This window comes from Heptranchias perlo, chromosome 5 (assembly GCF_035084215.1).
Source record: "Heptranchias perlo isolate sHepPer1 chromosome 5, sHepPer1.hap1, whole genome shotgun sequence".
NCBI lineage: Eukaryota > Metazoa > Chordata > Chondrichthyes > Hexanchiformes > Hexanchidae > Heptranchias > Heptranchias perlo.
This window is the reverse complement of record NC_090329.1, coordinates 60,992,570-61,006,970: the sequence shown is the minus strand read 5'-3', so window position 1 is coordinate 61,006,970 and position 14,401 is coordinate 60,992,570. Positions and strand designations below refer to the sequence as shown.

General features: G+C 44.4%; 1 protein-coding gene across 3 annotated transcripts in view; it reads right to left on the bottom strand.

The window, feature by feature from the left end:
* Positions 1–569: 569 nt before the first annotated feature.
* The window catches only part of LOC137321795 (proto-oncogene tyrosine-protein kinase LCK-like), a 91,237-nt gene continuing 77,405 nt past the window's right edge, over positions 570–14,401 (bottom strand). For all 3 annotated transcript variants that reach the window (XM_067984467.1, XM_067984468.1, XM_067984469.1), the window contains exons 11-13: positions 9,334–9,484; positions 4,810–4,941; positions 570–1,562 (exon numbers count right to left, since the gene is read on the bottom strand). In XM_067984467.1, the coding sequence (XP_067840568.1) occupies positions 1,363–1,562; positions 4,810–4,941; positions 9,334–9,484 (483 nt within the window). In that variant the 3' untranslated portion in view covers positions 570–1,362. The remainder of the gene's footprint in view (positions 1,563–4,809; positions 4,942–9,333; positions 9,485–14,401) is intronic.

Sequence of the window (14,401 nt, the reverse complement as noted above, 5' to 3'; positions counted from 1 at the left end):
CTGTACACCTCCCTCCACTCCGTAAAACAACCGTTCACAAATGTGTCGAACTGAATGAGGTTACAAAGCGGTAAATCGACCCCAGGGTTTATTTCCTCATTAATTAATGGATTATCTCACACTCTTCTTGTTAGTAATGAAGGGCATTGTTCTACATTTCAGACAATAGAAATGAAACAACTATCAAAAAAGATTTTTTTTTGGCAGACGTTATGTGGACAACAACCAAACCGAGTTAAGTAATTCCTTCATGTTAACCATGAATTATGCAAGACTTAAGCCTTTCAGAAGCATGAATACCCCACTCTTTTGGCATGTTATATATTGTCTCAGTGCCAGACAATAACTTTTAAGTAATAACTTAACTTTTGTCCCAGTAAATTGGTACACTCACACAAGGAATGCATAGCTCCCATTACTGCAGGATTCAAGCAAGGGGCGAGAGCAACATAAACTCTGACGAACTATGTCACTCAAAGGTCTAAAAGTCAACATGCACCTAAAGGGGACAGCATTGTACAGCTCCTGAGCAATTTGTGTTTGGATCCAAATTATTGTACATATTCAAGTTAAGAACAACATCATTTTAATTTGAGAATTCAAAATGGCGCATAAAGCTCCAAGAAGAAATACTGTAACTTTTAGGAAATGTCTGCTGACATCCTGAATTATATATAATAAATTACCACCCAAAACAATTAATCCAGCATAAAAAAATATTTCCAGCATAAGCAATTATAGTTTCTATTTAATATTAGTCAGGTACTGTAATATATATTATAACATGGAACATAATGAAAATACAATGCACAGCCCAACATGTTTCAGTGTTGCTTTAGGAAACCAAGACTGCATATCCACAGCAGCTTAGATACATAATGTTGAAAGTTTCAAAATGGCAAGTTCGAGAAAAGTTTCCAAATGCAACTTCATTATGATGAACATGTTTTGACTAAATTAACGAAGTCCAGGGAAGATGCACCAGTCAGAACTGCTGGGAGGGTTCTTAATGGAGAAAAGAAAATGTTTTTTATGCACACGGTAATTTGTGTAAGGCACTTTTATTGAAATATTCCCAGCGATTCCTTCTGCTAGCACATGTCCTCGATAGCACGAGAGTACAGTCTTCTGAAATTCAGCCCAAATACTAGCTCAGTTAGGGTCAAGCACAAACCTTCAGGCTTTTTAATCCAGTCCTAACCATAGAAAATTGAATGGGACAAAAACATTTTAAGACCCGGTGTCTTACTTGGAATGGCAAGAGTTTTCAGCTACGTATGAATGAAAATATAGTGCATGATTTTCAGGCTCTTTGTGGTAAATCAACAGTTCCCTACAGTAGGTGCAAGAAGGTGCTTGTAGCTAAGCATGTTGGTACAGTCCTTCTGTGGCTACATGGAAGTCCTCCAGAAAACTCTGTAAATATTCAAATGTGGGTCTGTCTTCTGGAACCTTTTTCCAGCAGCTCATCATGACATCGTAGAGTTCGTCTGAGCAATGGTCGGGGCAGGGCATTCGATAGTCGCGGTCTAAATTACGAATCACTTCAGGGTTGCTCATCCCTGCCGAACACAGAAGAACAGCCAATAAATACTCGGCAGAATAACTATACCAGCATCTCACGTGAAAAAAAAACTATACGTCGGAATAAATGAAATTCAGGCTCCACATATCTCTAAATCAGATTTCATAAATGCTATCATTGGATATGTGTTGAAAAACTAGCCCAGAAAAGGTGGTCCTGTGATGGGGCAGGGCTTCTGTCTGCCTGTTTGCCCTTAACTTGATCCTGACCCAAATCCCAGGGTCAGGATTACTCGAATATTGGGGGCTGATGCCCTTCAGACCCAGCAGGATTTCAGTGCAGTGCCTTGACATTTCATCGAGGTGGTGTGGGGGGAGACAGGCAAGCCAAACCGGCTGAAGTTCTAAAACTGACAAATTCCCCCTCACTGATACTTTCCTCACTCCTCTGCCGATATCCAAATGGCAGCAAATCTCTCTTAGATTGACTGCTGTTTGGAAGCAGTGTTGCGGAGTCCACAAGCAGCCCTGCACGAAAAGGACACCTGCCCTCCATCCATAGGAATTTATTAATCCGGCCAGAAAGGAGCAGAAACCCGGTGGAAATGAGCTGTGCCCCAAATCCTGCCTCGCTCCCACTGTGCTGGATTTAGTCCCCCAAAACCCCTGAGTTTTGGGACTATCATCTCTCCAGATGTTCCATTTGGGGAAAATGAATACTTGAGAACCAGAAAAATTGTCAGTGTTCATAGTGTTAAAAGTGGTGCTGCTTATCGGAGGTGTTGGTGCACAAGCAGCTGAAACATGAAATCCCAGGGTCTATAGTAACAAACTTCTATCCAATTCTATTCTGCATGAAACATTTTTACTAATTGACTTCTACACACAAAGGGTGGTAGAAGTTTGGAACTCTCTTCCGCAAACGGCAGTTGATACCAGCTCAATTGCTAAATTTAAATCTGAGATAGATAGCTTTTTGGCAATCAAAGGTGTTAAGGGATATGGGCCAAAGGCAGGTATATGGAGTTAGATCACAGATCAGCCATGATCTTATAAAATGGCGGAGCAGGCACGAGGGGCTGAATGGCCTACTCCTGTTCCTATGACTGCAGGGAGTTGACACACCTTAGTGTTGGCCCTGCTGTGGTTCCATTATATTATTTTGGTTTCACACAAGTATATTTTCATTATATTGTACTTGATGCTAAATATGAAGAAAACACAAATGTGAAACTCGATACATGGTAGCTAACATTTTTTATTAAACAATTGTATTGCATCAGGAAGTGGTGGGTTGTGGGTTCACACCTTTACTCAGTCGGATAACGGTAGCTAAGGGATGGTCTGGACAACCAGAGGAGCAACGAGCAACCTGGATCGATATCACCCGTTTTGCACTATCACCCAAAGTCAAAACTTCACCCATTACTTTTTTTTCCAATTCTGAAACCTCGATAAAGTAACAAGGCCAATAGAGCAGGAAACCACCAAGGCTGAAAAGGGTAGAAGCAAAGATGAGGAAATCACTGATAAAGCCAACGTTGGTTGGTCTTTAAAAGCTTGAAGACTGTGGGAAGAATGAAAGGTTGAGGGAGGTAAGAAGTTACACAGTTATGAGGTCTTGAGAAGGAGTTAAGAGTAAGAGACTGTACAATAAATTCAACAGTGAGGATGCAGGAAGAAGATATAGAAAAATATTTGCAACTTAGGAAGAAGAAAGGAAAGTTCAGAGGAGCAATTTTGATAAAATTGAGAGAAATAAGAAAAATTGACCCTCACAGATCATTAAACAAAACTCCAGAACATGTATCCATCTTCACAATTCAACACTAGCCTGCTGTCCTACCTACAAAACACTCCCCCGCTGCCTAACCAGTGCAGGAGCTGTCGTGCCCCAAGGATTATTTCCCTCTGGATAATTGCTTCAGTCTGGTTAAAATGAGGAGTTAGGTTTTCTGTGAACAGGTCTGCTACTGCAGAACCAAGAATCATTCCTATGAAACAGATCCTCAGAAAAAAACTCTTAAAATGCAAAATTCTCCATAGATTTTTTTCCTTTCTGGACCAATAGATAATAGCCTCAAAATTGTGAGGCTCAACTCCTGGCACAGAATCTCACTGGACAGGACCAAATTTGGAGAATCAGGCACAGAGGTCAGCATACCCGATTCTCAGTGCTCCGGACTTTCCAGCCATTAAAATCGGGTACACTGAACTCACTAACCTGCATTTCCGTCAAGCAAGACTCTGCAGCAGGAGTGAAGTCACACAATTTCTGGGGCTAATGTCTTCTCCAAAAGTCAGAATTTTGAATTCAATGATTCCGCACAGTAATTTTTAAAGAACAGTTTGAGAAGGAAAGTCTAATGCTCTGTTACACCCGAGGAGGACTGGAGCGAGTGAGGTGCAACAAACAGCGAGGCCTACATCACACCAGCTATGTTACATTGCCTGCAGAGAGCAGGGCTCCATTTTCTTATGAAACTTTCATTGGAAGAAAGGAAGTTAAGAAGAGATCTGTTGGAGGCATTCAAAATTACGAGGGGTTTTAATAAGGTAAATAAGGGAAAAACTATTTCCCCTTGTCAGTAATCTGGTAATTAGAGGGCAGAAATTTAAGATCATCGCCAAAACAACACAGAGAGAGAGTAGGAGAGTTCTTATATATACAGTGGCGTATTAGGACATTGAATGTCCTTTCAGAAACAATGTGAAAGGAGAATCCATATTAGCTTCTACCAGAGAGTGGATGAATACTTGAAAAAGAAAAGGATATGAGAAAGGGCTGGGGAATGGAACTAAGTGGAGAACTGTGTTAGACAGAGCTGGCACAGGCACAATGGGCTAAACGGCCTGTAATGTGCTGTAAAATTCAATGTTCAGCCAGTTATATGCTGCATCATGCACTGTATATTTGCATGTGGGTAATGGCTTTCCACATTTCAGAGGAAGCCAGAGTATCAAGTGCATACAGCCAGTTACATCCAGTCACACACTTCAACCTAAGGTCCGAAGGGGTCAGAGAGCACCATCACGATAATGTGACTGTGATGTCAAAACATGCATCTGTTTTAAGAGTCCGGTTTCAGCTCGAGCTGGAGTCCATATGACACTACTACAGCATCAAGCCACTTATTTAATGGTTCTCACTAGGAATGATATTCAGATGCTCTATAGTAGGATTTTCAAACTGAATTTATACAGTCACTGGTATAATTTCAACGCAAAAAGACATGTATGATAAGGGTATAAAAATCCCATGGTCCAGTACAATTTTCACATTACCTGGATACGGTACTCTCCCATAGGTTACAATTTCTGTCAAAAGTACTCCAAAGGACCAGATATCAGACTTGATTGTGAATGTGCCATAATTAATGGCCTCTGGTGCTGTCCATTTGATAGGGAATTTGGCCCCTGCGAAGAAAGTACAATGAAAAAGAAAGTAAGCTTAATGTTTTCGTCTTCCAACTTTCACCTTTTAGAGTCATAGAATCATGAATCATAGAATGGTTACAGTACGGAAGGAGGCCATTTGCCCCGTTGAGTCCATGCCAGCCCTCTGCAAGAGCAATCTAGCTTGTCCCACCCGCCCTATCCCCATAGCCCTGCAAATTTTTTCCTTTCAAGTACTTATCCAGTTCCCTTTTGAAGGCCACGATTGAATCTGCCTCTACCACCCCCTCAGGCAGTGTATTCCAGATCATAACCATTCGCTGTGTAAAAAAGTTTTTCCTCATGTCACCTTTACTTCTTTTGCCAATCATCTTAAATCTATGTCCTCTGGTCCTTGACCCTTCCGCCAATGGGGATGGCGCCAATGGTTTCTCTCTATCTAGACCCTTCAGGGTTTTGAATACCTCTATCAAATCTCCTCGTAACCATCCCTGTTCCAAGGAGAACAACCCCAGCTTCTCCAGTCTATCCACGTAACTAAAGTTCCTCAAGCCTGGAATCAGTCTAGCAAATTTCCTCTGCACCCTCTCTAAGGCCTGCACATCCTTCCCAAAGTGCGGTGCCCAGAACTGGACACAATACTCCAGTTGTGGCCGAACCAATATTTTATAATGGTTCATCATAACCTGCTTGCTTTTGAGCTCTATGCCTCTATTTATAAAGCCCAGGATCCTGTATGCTTTCTTAACTGCTTTCTCAACTTGCCCTGCCACTTTCAGAGATTTGTGCACATATACCCCCAGATCACTCTGTTCCTGCACCCCTTTTAGAATTGTACCCTTTAGTTTATATTGCCTCTTCTCATTCTTCCTCCCAAAGAGTATAACTCCACACTTTCTCCATTAAATTTCATCTGCCACTTGTTTGCCCATCCCACCAGCCTGTCAATGTCCTCTTGAAGTCCATCACTATCCTCCTCACTGTTCACTATCCTTCCAAGTTTTGTGTCACCTGCAAATTTTGAAATTGTGCCCTGTACACCCAAGTCCAAGTCATTAATATAGATCAAAAGAGGAATGGTCCTAGTACTGACCCCTGGGAAACACCACTGTATACCTCCTGAAGTGGGGAACACCACTGTATACCTTTTCTTCTAAAGGTTTTGACTTATTAGTTATTCATTATGTGTAGGTCCTGAGAGCAGCTGTCCCAAAGCTCGTCTTTATCCAAATTTTACACAGCCAGTGAGGGTCACTGGATATCAATCAGGAGCGAGAATCCTGGTGGATTTACCCCCCTCCACCATATGTGTATGGTGTCCACTGCAGTTAAAAGAGCACAATCTTGGACCTTTCTGGTCTGTACGGCTCAGTACCAGACCAGGAAATGAACTGATATGATGTGCACTGTATTGCTCTGAACTGCCTTGCTTGAAATTGTGTTGTTTTACTTGAATTGTGTGTAAACTGTGTATCTTTAAATTTTATGAAATAAAGTACATTTTGAAATTAACAAAAAGACCCACTGAAGCATTGAGGAGCTCATTTTTTAAACTAAGAATAAATAGCATCCTACCTTTCTTTAAAAGGGGTGCTTTTCACTTCATTAGGAAGTTTCAGGAATGCTTGAACTCCCTACTGACTCATCAACCAGACAGTGTGTCTGATACACAGCAACACTTGAAGTGCCATTTTTTTGGTATTCTAGTTTTTTTTTTAATTAAAAAGAACCTGCATTTTCCAAAACTATGCCAGTGGCGAGGTACATTACCCGTCACCATCACAGGTTGGAAAATTGTGGGTATGTTGCCAGCTGGTCTCTTTCAATCTTCCCATGCTCCTCTCGGTTTCACTGCTCACCTGATTCCCATGCATGTTTTCCCACTCCCTATTCCTTTTTCAAATTGCTTTCCCTCAAGTCTTCCCATTCAGTGGTTTCCTTTCCTGACAAAGCTTTTCTCTTGCTGGCTTTTTAAAATGGCGCAGTACAGTCGAACATGCTGCATTCTGAATGTGCTGCACTATGCTCGCAGCGGCCCTGCTCAGAACCGCGGTTACAAGGCGATCTTGGGCTTGGTGGAGCCGATAATCCTGCCAAGCACAGCACTACTGGTGCCGCACAGTCACTATCTGTGGCTGCACACAAGCTGACCTTATTAGATAAGGCAACATCAGCTCATTTCCATAATTTATTTGTGCACCAGCTACCTTCGTCATGATGTACCAAGAGAACCAGAACAAGATTATCAGGCACCAGCAGCCAGTGAGGTGCTCTTTCCTGTTGTGGGGAAAGGGGGTGCAGGAAGAGAGGACAAGGAGCACTGGGCAATGGGGGCAAAGGATAACAGCACCCATTAAAAAATAAATAAACAGCAGCTTTCCCACTAGTGTCTATTCCAAATAGTGACTGGGGCATTAGTGAGATGCAGAAGCCACATTATGGGATGGCTGCCTCATTTAAATTGGACTTGAGGACCTGAGACAAGCACACATCTTGTCCATAGGCTCCCAGTTTTCTACGCACCTGCAGCCAAATTGGGGTGCCTCAGTTGTGCTGGTTGCCTCAAACCTCCATCCCCAATTTGCCGGAGTGGGCATCTGATACACTTCAGTGTATCAGACATGCATCAGTGCGCCATCCATCCCTGTGTCTCACCAGAGTTCCAAATTCCAAAATACTTGCTCTATAATTGGTCCACACAAACATGGTATGGAGAAAATTCCTTAACCTAGAGTGATCACGAATGGGAAATAATTCAATACAGTTGAAAGCAGGAAAGCACAAAACCCACTTATCCTCTGGTCTCATGTCTCCATTTCAAAAGATAAATTTTGGGAGGCTGCTCTTTCAATGTGAAGCCTTGCTCAACAGGAGCATGGATTGATGAATTGAAAATGGTCAGTGTACCCAATTTGCAGTGCTCCCAATTTTGCAGTAAAATGTGTGGAAAACCAAAATTGCTGGGAATCAGGCACATTAACCTCTGTGTCCGATTCTTTGATCAGCACTCCTGTAAAACAAGATTCCATGCCAGCACTAAAGTTTCACAAAGTTTACCCTCATATTACAATGGTCTTCTTTGCCCTCTCAGTCATAGCTGCCATTTAGAAGCTTATCTATCCTCAAATGTAAGGACTTGCACAACACCAGGTTATAGTCCAACAGTTTTATTTTAAATCACAAGCTTTCGGAGCTTTCCTCCTTCACTCACCTAAAGAAGGAGGTAAGCTCCGAAAGCTTGTGATTTAAAATAAAACTGTTGGACTACAACCTGGTGTTGTGCAAGTCCTTACATTTGTCCACCCCAGTCCATCACCGGCATCTCCACATCATATCTATCCTCAGTGGAAGACAGGACATCAGCTTCAGTGCAGATATTAAGCTGCCAAATATCCTAAGAGGTATTTCATTTTTGTTGGTGGTTGGGGGGCGGGGGTGGGAGAGAAGAGACAGGAAATCAAAGGACTGATTTTAACTGTTGGCAGTGACAAAAAACAGGCAGTAGCAGATTGGCCATCTGTTATACAACTTTGAAGTTAGTGGAAAGGAAAATCAGGTGGGTGTATATATAGCAAGCAGCTGATCCCCTACCACCCATTTTTCGCCACCGCTGAAAATTAAAATCAACCCTCAAGTATCCCAAAGATTAGACCATGTGGCACATTTCCTCCATATCGCAATACTTTCCCCCTAGCAGTGGTTGGCACAAGCTGCTGTGCCATTATGGACAATCAAAATACCATTCAGATGCATTTATGGCAATGAGAAAATTATATCCAATGCACCTTTATCCCTGTTTCAAAAAAGAACATCTTATTACATCAGTGTGACACTTTCATTGTTTACACAATCTATCCTTATGCTATCACCTAAAAAAGATTGACCAATGAAGGGCAATTTTATGCCCAACCTCTGGAAACATGTATGACACTGCCCATTTAGGACTCTTAATAATCATTAATGGAATACACATTTCAGCCATGCTGGTGCAGAAGTGAGCGTGCATCTATTTTCTCTAGATACATTGTTCATGGCATGGAGGAATGCATCCCTGTTCTCAAGCAAGATGATTAGCTTAGATCGTTGGATTCAATTTCATCCTGAATTATGCCGAATCTTTAAAAAAAACAATTTTCTCATTTCTGATCAAGAGAAGGCAACAGAAGCTTTTCCCAGTTCAGATCAGGCCCTGAAATAGATTGGTATGGGACAGGTAGATAGATTTCAACATCCAAACTAAACAATTCAGTCATCCTTACAAAATCCTTTGACACATCAATGGCCAGGTGCAATGGGGCTAATGGGCCTCTGAAAACAGAAAGGCTATCAAGTCCACCATGGGCATTCTATTCATTCAAAGGCCTTAGGAACACATACCTCGTTGGGAATGCGTGAATCAAAAACAAAGATTACCTTCGCGTGCTGTGTATTCATTATCTATAAGTCTGGCAAGGCCGAAGTCTGCAATCTTACAGACCAATACATCTGATACCAGAATATTGGCAGCTCGCAGGTCCCTGTGGATGTAGTTTTTCAGTTCAATATATGCCATTCCCTCTGCAATCTGAAAAATAAATATTCCAGCATCAAAAAACTGCCAATAAATGGAAAAATGGTTATTGCAATCATTAGCTCTAAATGCTTTTCTTGTTATGCTGCCAGACTTGGGATGCCACCCCCTCCATGCTGTCAGGCCCATCCCCCTCCAGATCCCCTCCCAGTTGAGTTAAACCCCACATTCCGCCCTCTCATTCTGACAAACCCCAGGTTCTCCCTCCACTGAGACGCAGATCAAAGGACACCCCCAATGTTGGTCAAAGACCACTTCTACTGCATCTACATGAGAGTTCACTGTAAATACAATAAAGATGGTCTTTCTACAAATGCTTCCGTATGAATTTGTGAAACCATCACTATTGTGCAAATTGTGGCACACTCACACTTCTGTTACTCTGATCATTTCTCTCTGCATATCGTGCTGTGTGGACTTATTCAATGTTATGTGAAAGTTTTTGTATGATGCTCTGACTCACAGCCAGGAATTTTCCTCAGCTTCTTCAGAGATTTTCATGCAGCCTGACAGAAGTTATCTATTTTTACAGATACATGCAGAAACATACTATTTTTTACAGATATATACAATGCAAGTATGTCCTTCGTTAAATAAGGGCACCAGAACTGTATTCAGTACTCCAGGTGTGGTCTCACCAGCACCCTGTACAGTTGTAGCATGACTTCCCTGCTTTTATACTCCATCCCCCTAGAAGTAAAAGCCAATATTCCGTTTGCCTTCCGGATTACCTGCTGCACCTGTATGTTGACTTATTGGGCTCGAATTTAGCAGGCCTGCGGGTTCCCAGCGGGTGGTCCTCTGGGAGCGTGGTCAACACGCTCGGCGAAATTAGTGGGTTGCCCACGCGATCGTAGCAGGCAACCCACTAATAGGAATCAATTACCTGCTCCTCCGGGGTCCACGGCGCTGGCCTGCGCGTCGGTCGGGCTGCGCATGCGCAGTACGATCTGTCAGCTGGAGGCTCTCTAGTTAAAGGGGCAGTCCTCCACTGACAGATGCTGCAACCAATGGAACAAATTGCAGCATGGAGCAGCCCAGGGGGAAGGCTGCTCCCAGTTTAATGATGCCTCACCCCAGGTATCATCAGATGGGGTGAGTAGGAGGGGGAGGACACAGATCTTCCCCCCGGCGGGCGGGAGGAAGCGGCCTGCCTCTGCCACCAAGAAGGCCTGGCTCGAGGTGGCAGAGGGGGTCACCTGCGCCACCAACATATGGCCCACCTGCATACAGTGCAGGAGGCGCTGCAATGACCGCAGTAGGTCAGCCGCAGTGAGAACATGAAGTCTTTCCCCTACACTCCGTCTGCCACAACACTGCCCCCACCCCACATCTCCTTCGGCACCGCCAACACTATTCTGTCACATCACCCTTCATACCCACTCAAACCCCATCCTCATCTTACCTCCACCTACTCACCTCGCCAGTACTCATCCTGCCACTAACACGCAACCCAATCCTCATACAATCTCATTGCTCCATCCCATACTCACCCTCCCGTGCATCTCCCTCACGGCCAGCCTCACTCAACCTGCCACCACCTGTGCTGCAGCCACAGGGCATGCATCACATATGTGCAGTAGGCAGCGTAAGGCAAACGTGTCGTCAGCATGAAGGGGGTGCACAAGGGTGTCTGAGGGTTTGTCATGGGTGTTACCTATATTGAATTTCAGAGCAACAAGCAGCACACATTATATTGACACCACCACTGCCATGTCTCCGCGAATCCTGTCCGTTGTGTCCAATAATGGCCGCTCCTGGGTATCACTATGAGGACCCACCACTGATGCCACCCATCGTGTTACTGCAGAGTAGGTGCAGGTGTATTTGCAGGGCTCGTCCGCGCAGACGACTGAGAGACATCGGCGGTGTAGCCGGCTGCACCCTGGAAGGATGCGGAGGAGAAGGTGTGGAGGGCAGTGGTGACTTTGACAGCGACAGGTAAGCCGTTGGTGCTGGGGCCAGCCAGGAGCAGCTCGGCATGAAAGAGGCTGCAGATCTCCGCGACTACATGTCGAGCGAATCTGCGCCTCCCTGTGCACTGCTGCTCGGAGAGGTCCGGGGAGCTGCGCCTCGGTCTGTGGACCCTGTGGCGAGGGTATTGCCCTCTGCGATGCGTCTCTCTCTGCGGTAGCCCTCCCTCCTGCTGTGCAGGTGGGCGTGCAACAACACCGCGTTGGGGGGATCCATGTCTCTGCGGCGGACGGCGTGGACTGCGAGGCTGCTGGGGCTGGTCATGCTCTTCGTCCTCCGAGGGTGTCCACACACCACCCATCTGGCAGGTGTTGGTCTGAGGGGTTGTGCAGGGTAGGTGTGTGGTTCCTCGGACTGGGGCTGCGGTTTCGTGTCGGTCTGTCCTCTGGCTTGGCCGGGGGGTGGTGGAGGGCAGGGGTTGCCCTATGTGACGCGGTGGCTTCCTGCGTGGGTGAGGGCTCTCCCCCGTGGAGCGCACCTTGGCACCTGCCACAGGCTGCTGGCTGCAACACGCCTGGTTGAGGAGGGACTGTTTCCCCCAGTGTGTGAAACTCACTGCCTTGAACCGAAAATCCCACACTTCCTCTTTTGACAGCTGCTTCAGCTCATTAACTGACCACAACGAGCAAGGTAAGTACTCTCAAGTGGAACCCCGCTGGCTTTAATTGCCTGCGGGATTCCCACCAGCGGGGCTTGCGCGCGCAGCCCCGCACGTCAGCGCGGTACCCGGAAGTGGCCGGGATTTCGTCGCGATCCGGTCACGTGACCGGCTATCGGGATTTTCGGGGCCGCCCCACTGGGAACCCGCCGGAAACACGATCCCAAAATCGAGCCCATTGTGTTTCATGTACGGGGACACCCAAATCCCTCTGTACTGCAGCATTTTGTCGTATTTCTCCATTCAAATAATATTTTGTTTTTTTATTTTTCCTCCCAAAGTGGATGACTTCACATTTTCCCACATTATATTCCATCTGCCAAATTTTTGCCCATTCGCTTAACCTGTCAATATCCCTTCGCAGACACTTTGTGTCCTCATCACAACTTGCTTTTCCACCTTTTTGTATCATCAGCAAATTTGGCCAAAAGACACTCTGTTCCTTCATCCAAGTCACTGATATATATTGTAAATAGTTGAGACCCCAGCACTGATCCCTGCGGTACCCCACTAGTCACAGATTGCCATTTTGAAAATTACCCTTTTATCCTGATTCTTTGTTTTCTGTTAGTTTGCCAATCCTCTATCCATGCCAGTATATTACCCCCAACACCTTGAGCTCTTACCTTGTGCAGTAATCTTTGATGTGGCACCTTATCGAATGCCTTTTGGAAATCCAAATAAAATGCATCCATTGGTTCCCCTTTATCCACCCTGGAAGATTACAACCAATGCATCCACTATCTCTGTAGCCACTTCCTTTAAGACCCTCGGATGCAAGCCATCAGGTCCAGGGATCTTGTCAGCCATTAGACCCATTCGTTTACCTAGTATTTTTTCTCTCGTGATAGTGATTGTTTTTCGTTCCTCCATCCCTTTTGCCCCTTGATTTTCTACTATTATTGGTACGTTATTAGTGTCTTCTACTGTGAAGACAGATACAAAATATCTGTTCAATTCCTCTGCCATTTCCTTGCTTTCCATTATTATTTCCCCAGTCTCATCCTCTAAGGGACCAATGTTTACTTTAGCTACCCTCTTCCTTTTTATATACTTGTAGAAGCTTTTATTGTCAGTTTTTATATTTCTTGCTAGTTTACTCTCATAATTTATTTTCTCCCTCTTTATTATTCTTTTAGTCATCCTTTGCTGGTTTTTAAAGTTTTCCCAATCTTCGGGCTTACCAGTAATCTTTGCCATGTTGTATGCTTTTTCTTTTAACCTGATACCATCCTTTACTTTTAAAGGAAGTAGGTGAGCACATTGCGGATGCCCGAACTATAATCTTTCAAAGTTCTCTAGATTCAGGAACTGTCCCTCCAGATTGGAAAATTGCACATATCACTCCGCTTTTTAAGAAAGGAGAGAGAGGGAAACCGGGGAATTATAGACCAGTTAGCCTAACATCTGTGGTGGGGAAAATGCTGGAGTCTGTAATTAAGGAGAGGGTGACTGAACACCTCGAGAATTTTCAGTTAATCAGAGCGAGCCAGCATGGATTTGTGAAAGGTAGGTCGTGCCTGACAAACCTGATTGAATTTTTTGAAGAGGTGACTAAAGTAGTGGACAGGGGAATGTCAATGGATGTTATTTATATGGACTTCCAGAAGGCATTTGATAAGGTCCCACATAAGAGACTGTTAGCTAAGATAGAAGCCCATGGAATCGAGGGAAAAGTACGGACTTGGTTAGGAAGTTGTCTGAGCGAAAGGCGACAGAGAGTAGGGATAATGGGAAGGTACTCACATTGGCAGGATGTGACTAGTGGAGTCCCGCAGGGATCTGTCTTGGGGCCTCAATTATTCGCAATATTTATTAATGACTTAGATGAAGGCATAGAAAGTCTCATATCTAAGTTTGCCGATGACACAAAGATTGCTGGCATTGTAAGCAGTGTAGATGAAAACATAAAACTACAAAGCGATATTGATAGATTCGGTGAATGGGCAAAATTGTGGCAAATGGAATTCAATGTAGACAAATATGAGGTCATCCACTTTGGATCAAAAAAGGATAGAACAGGGTACTTTCTAAATGGTAAAAAGTTAAAAACAGTGGATGTCCAAAGGGACTTAGGGGTCCAGGTACATAGATCATTGAAGTGTCATGAACAGGTGCAGAAAATAATCAAGGCGGCAAATGGAATGCTGGCCTTTATATCTAGAGGACTGGAGTACAAGGGGGCAGAGGTTATGCTGCAGCTATACAAAACCCTGGTTAGACCGCACCTGGAGTACTGTGAGCAGTTCTGGGCACCGCACCTTCGGAAGGACATATTG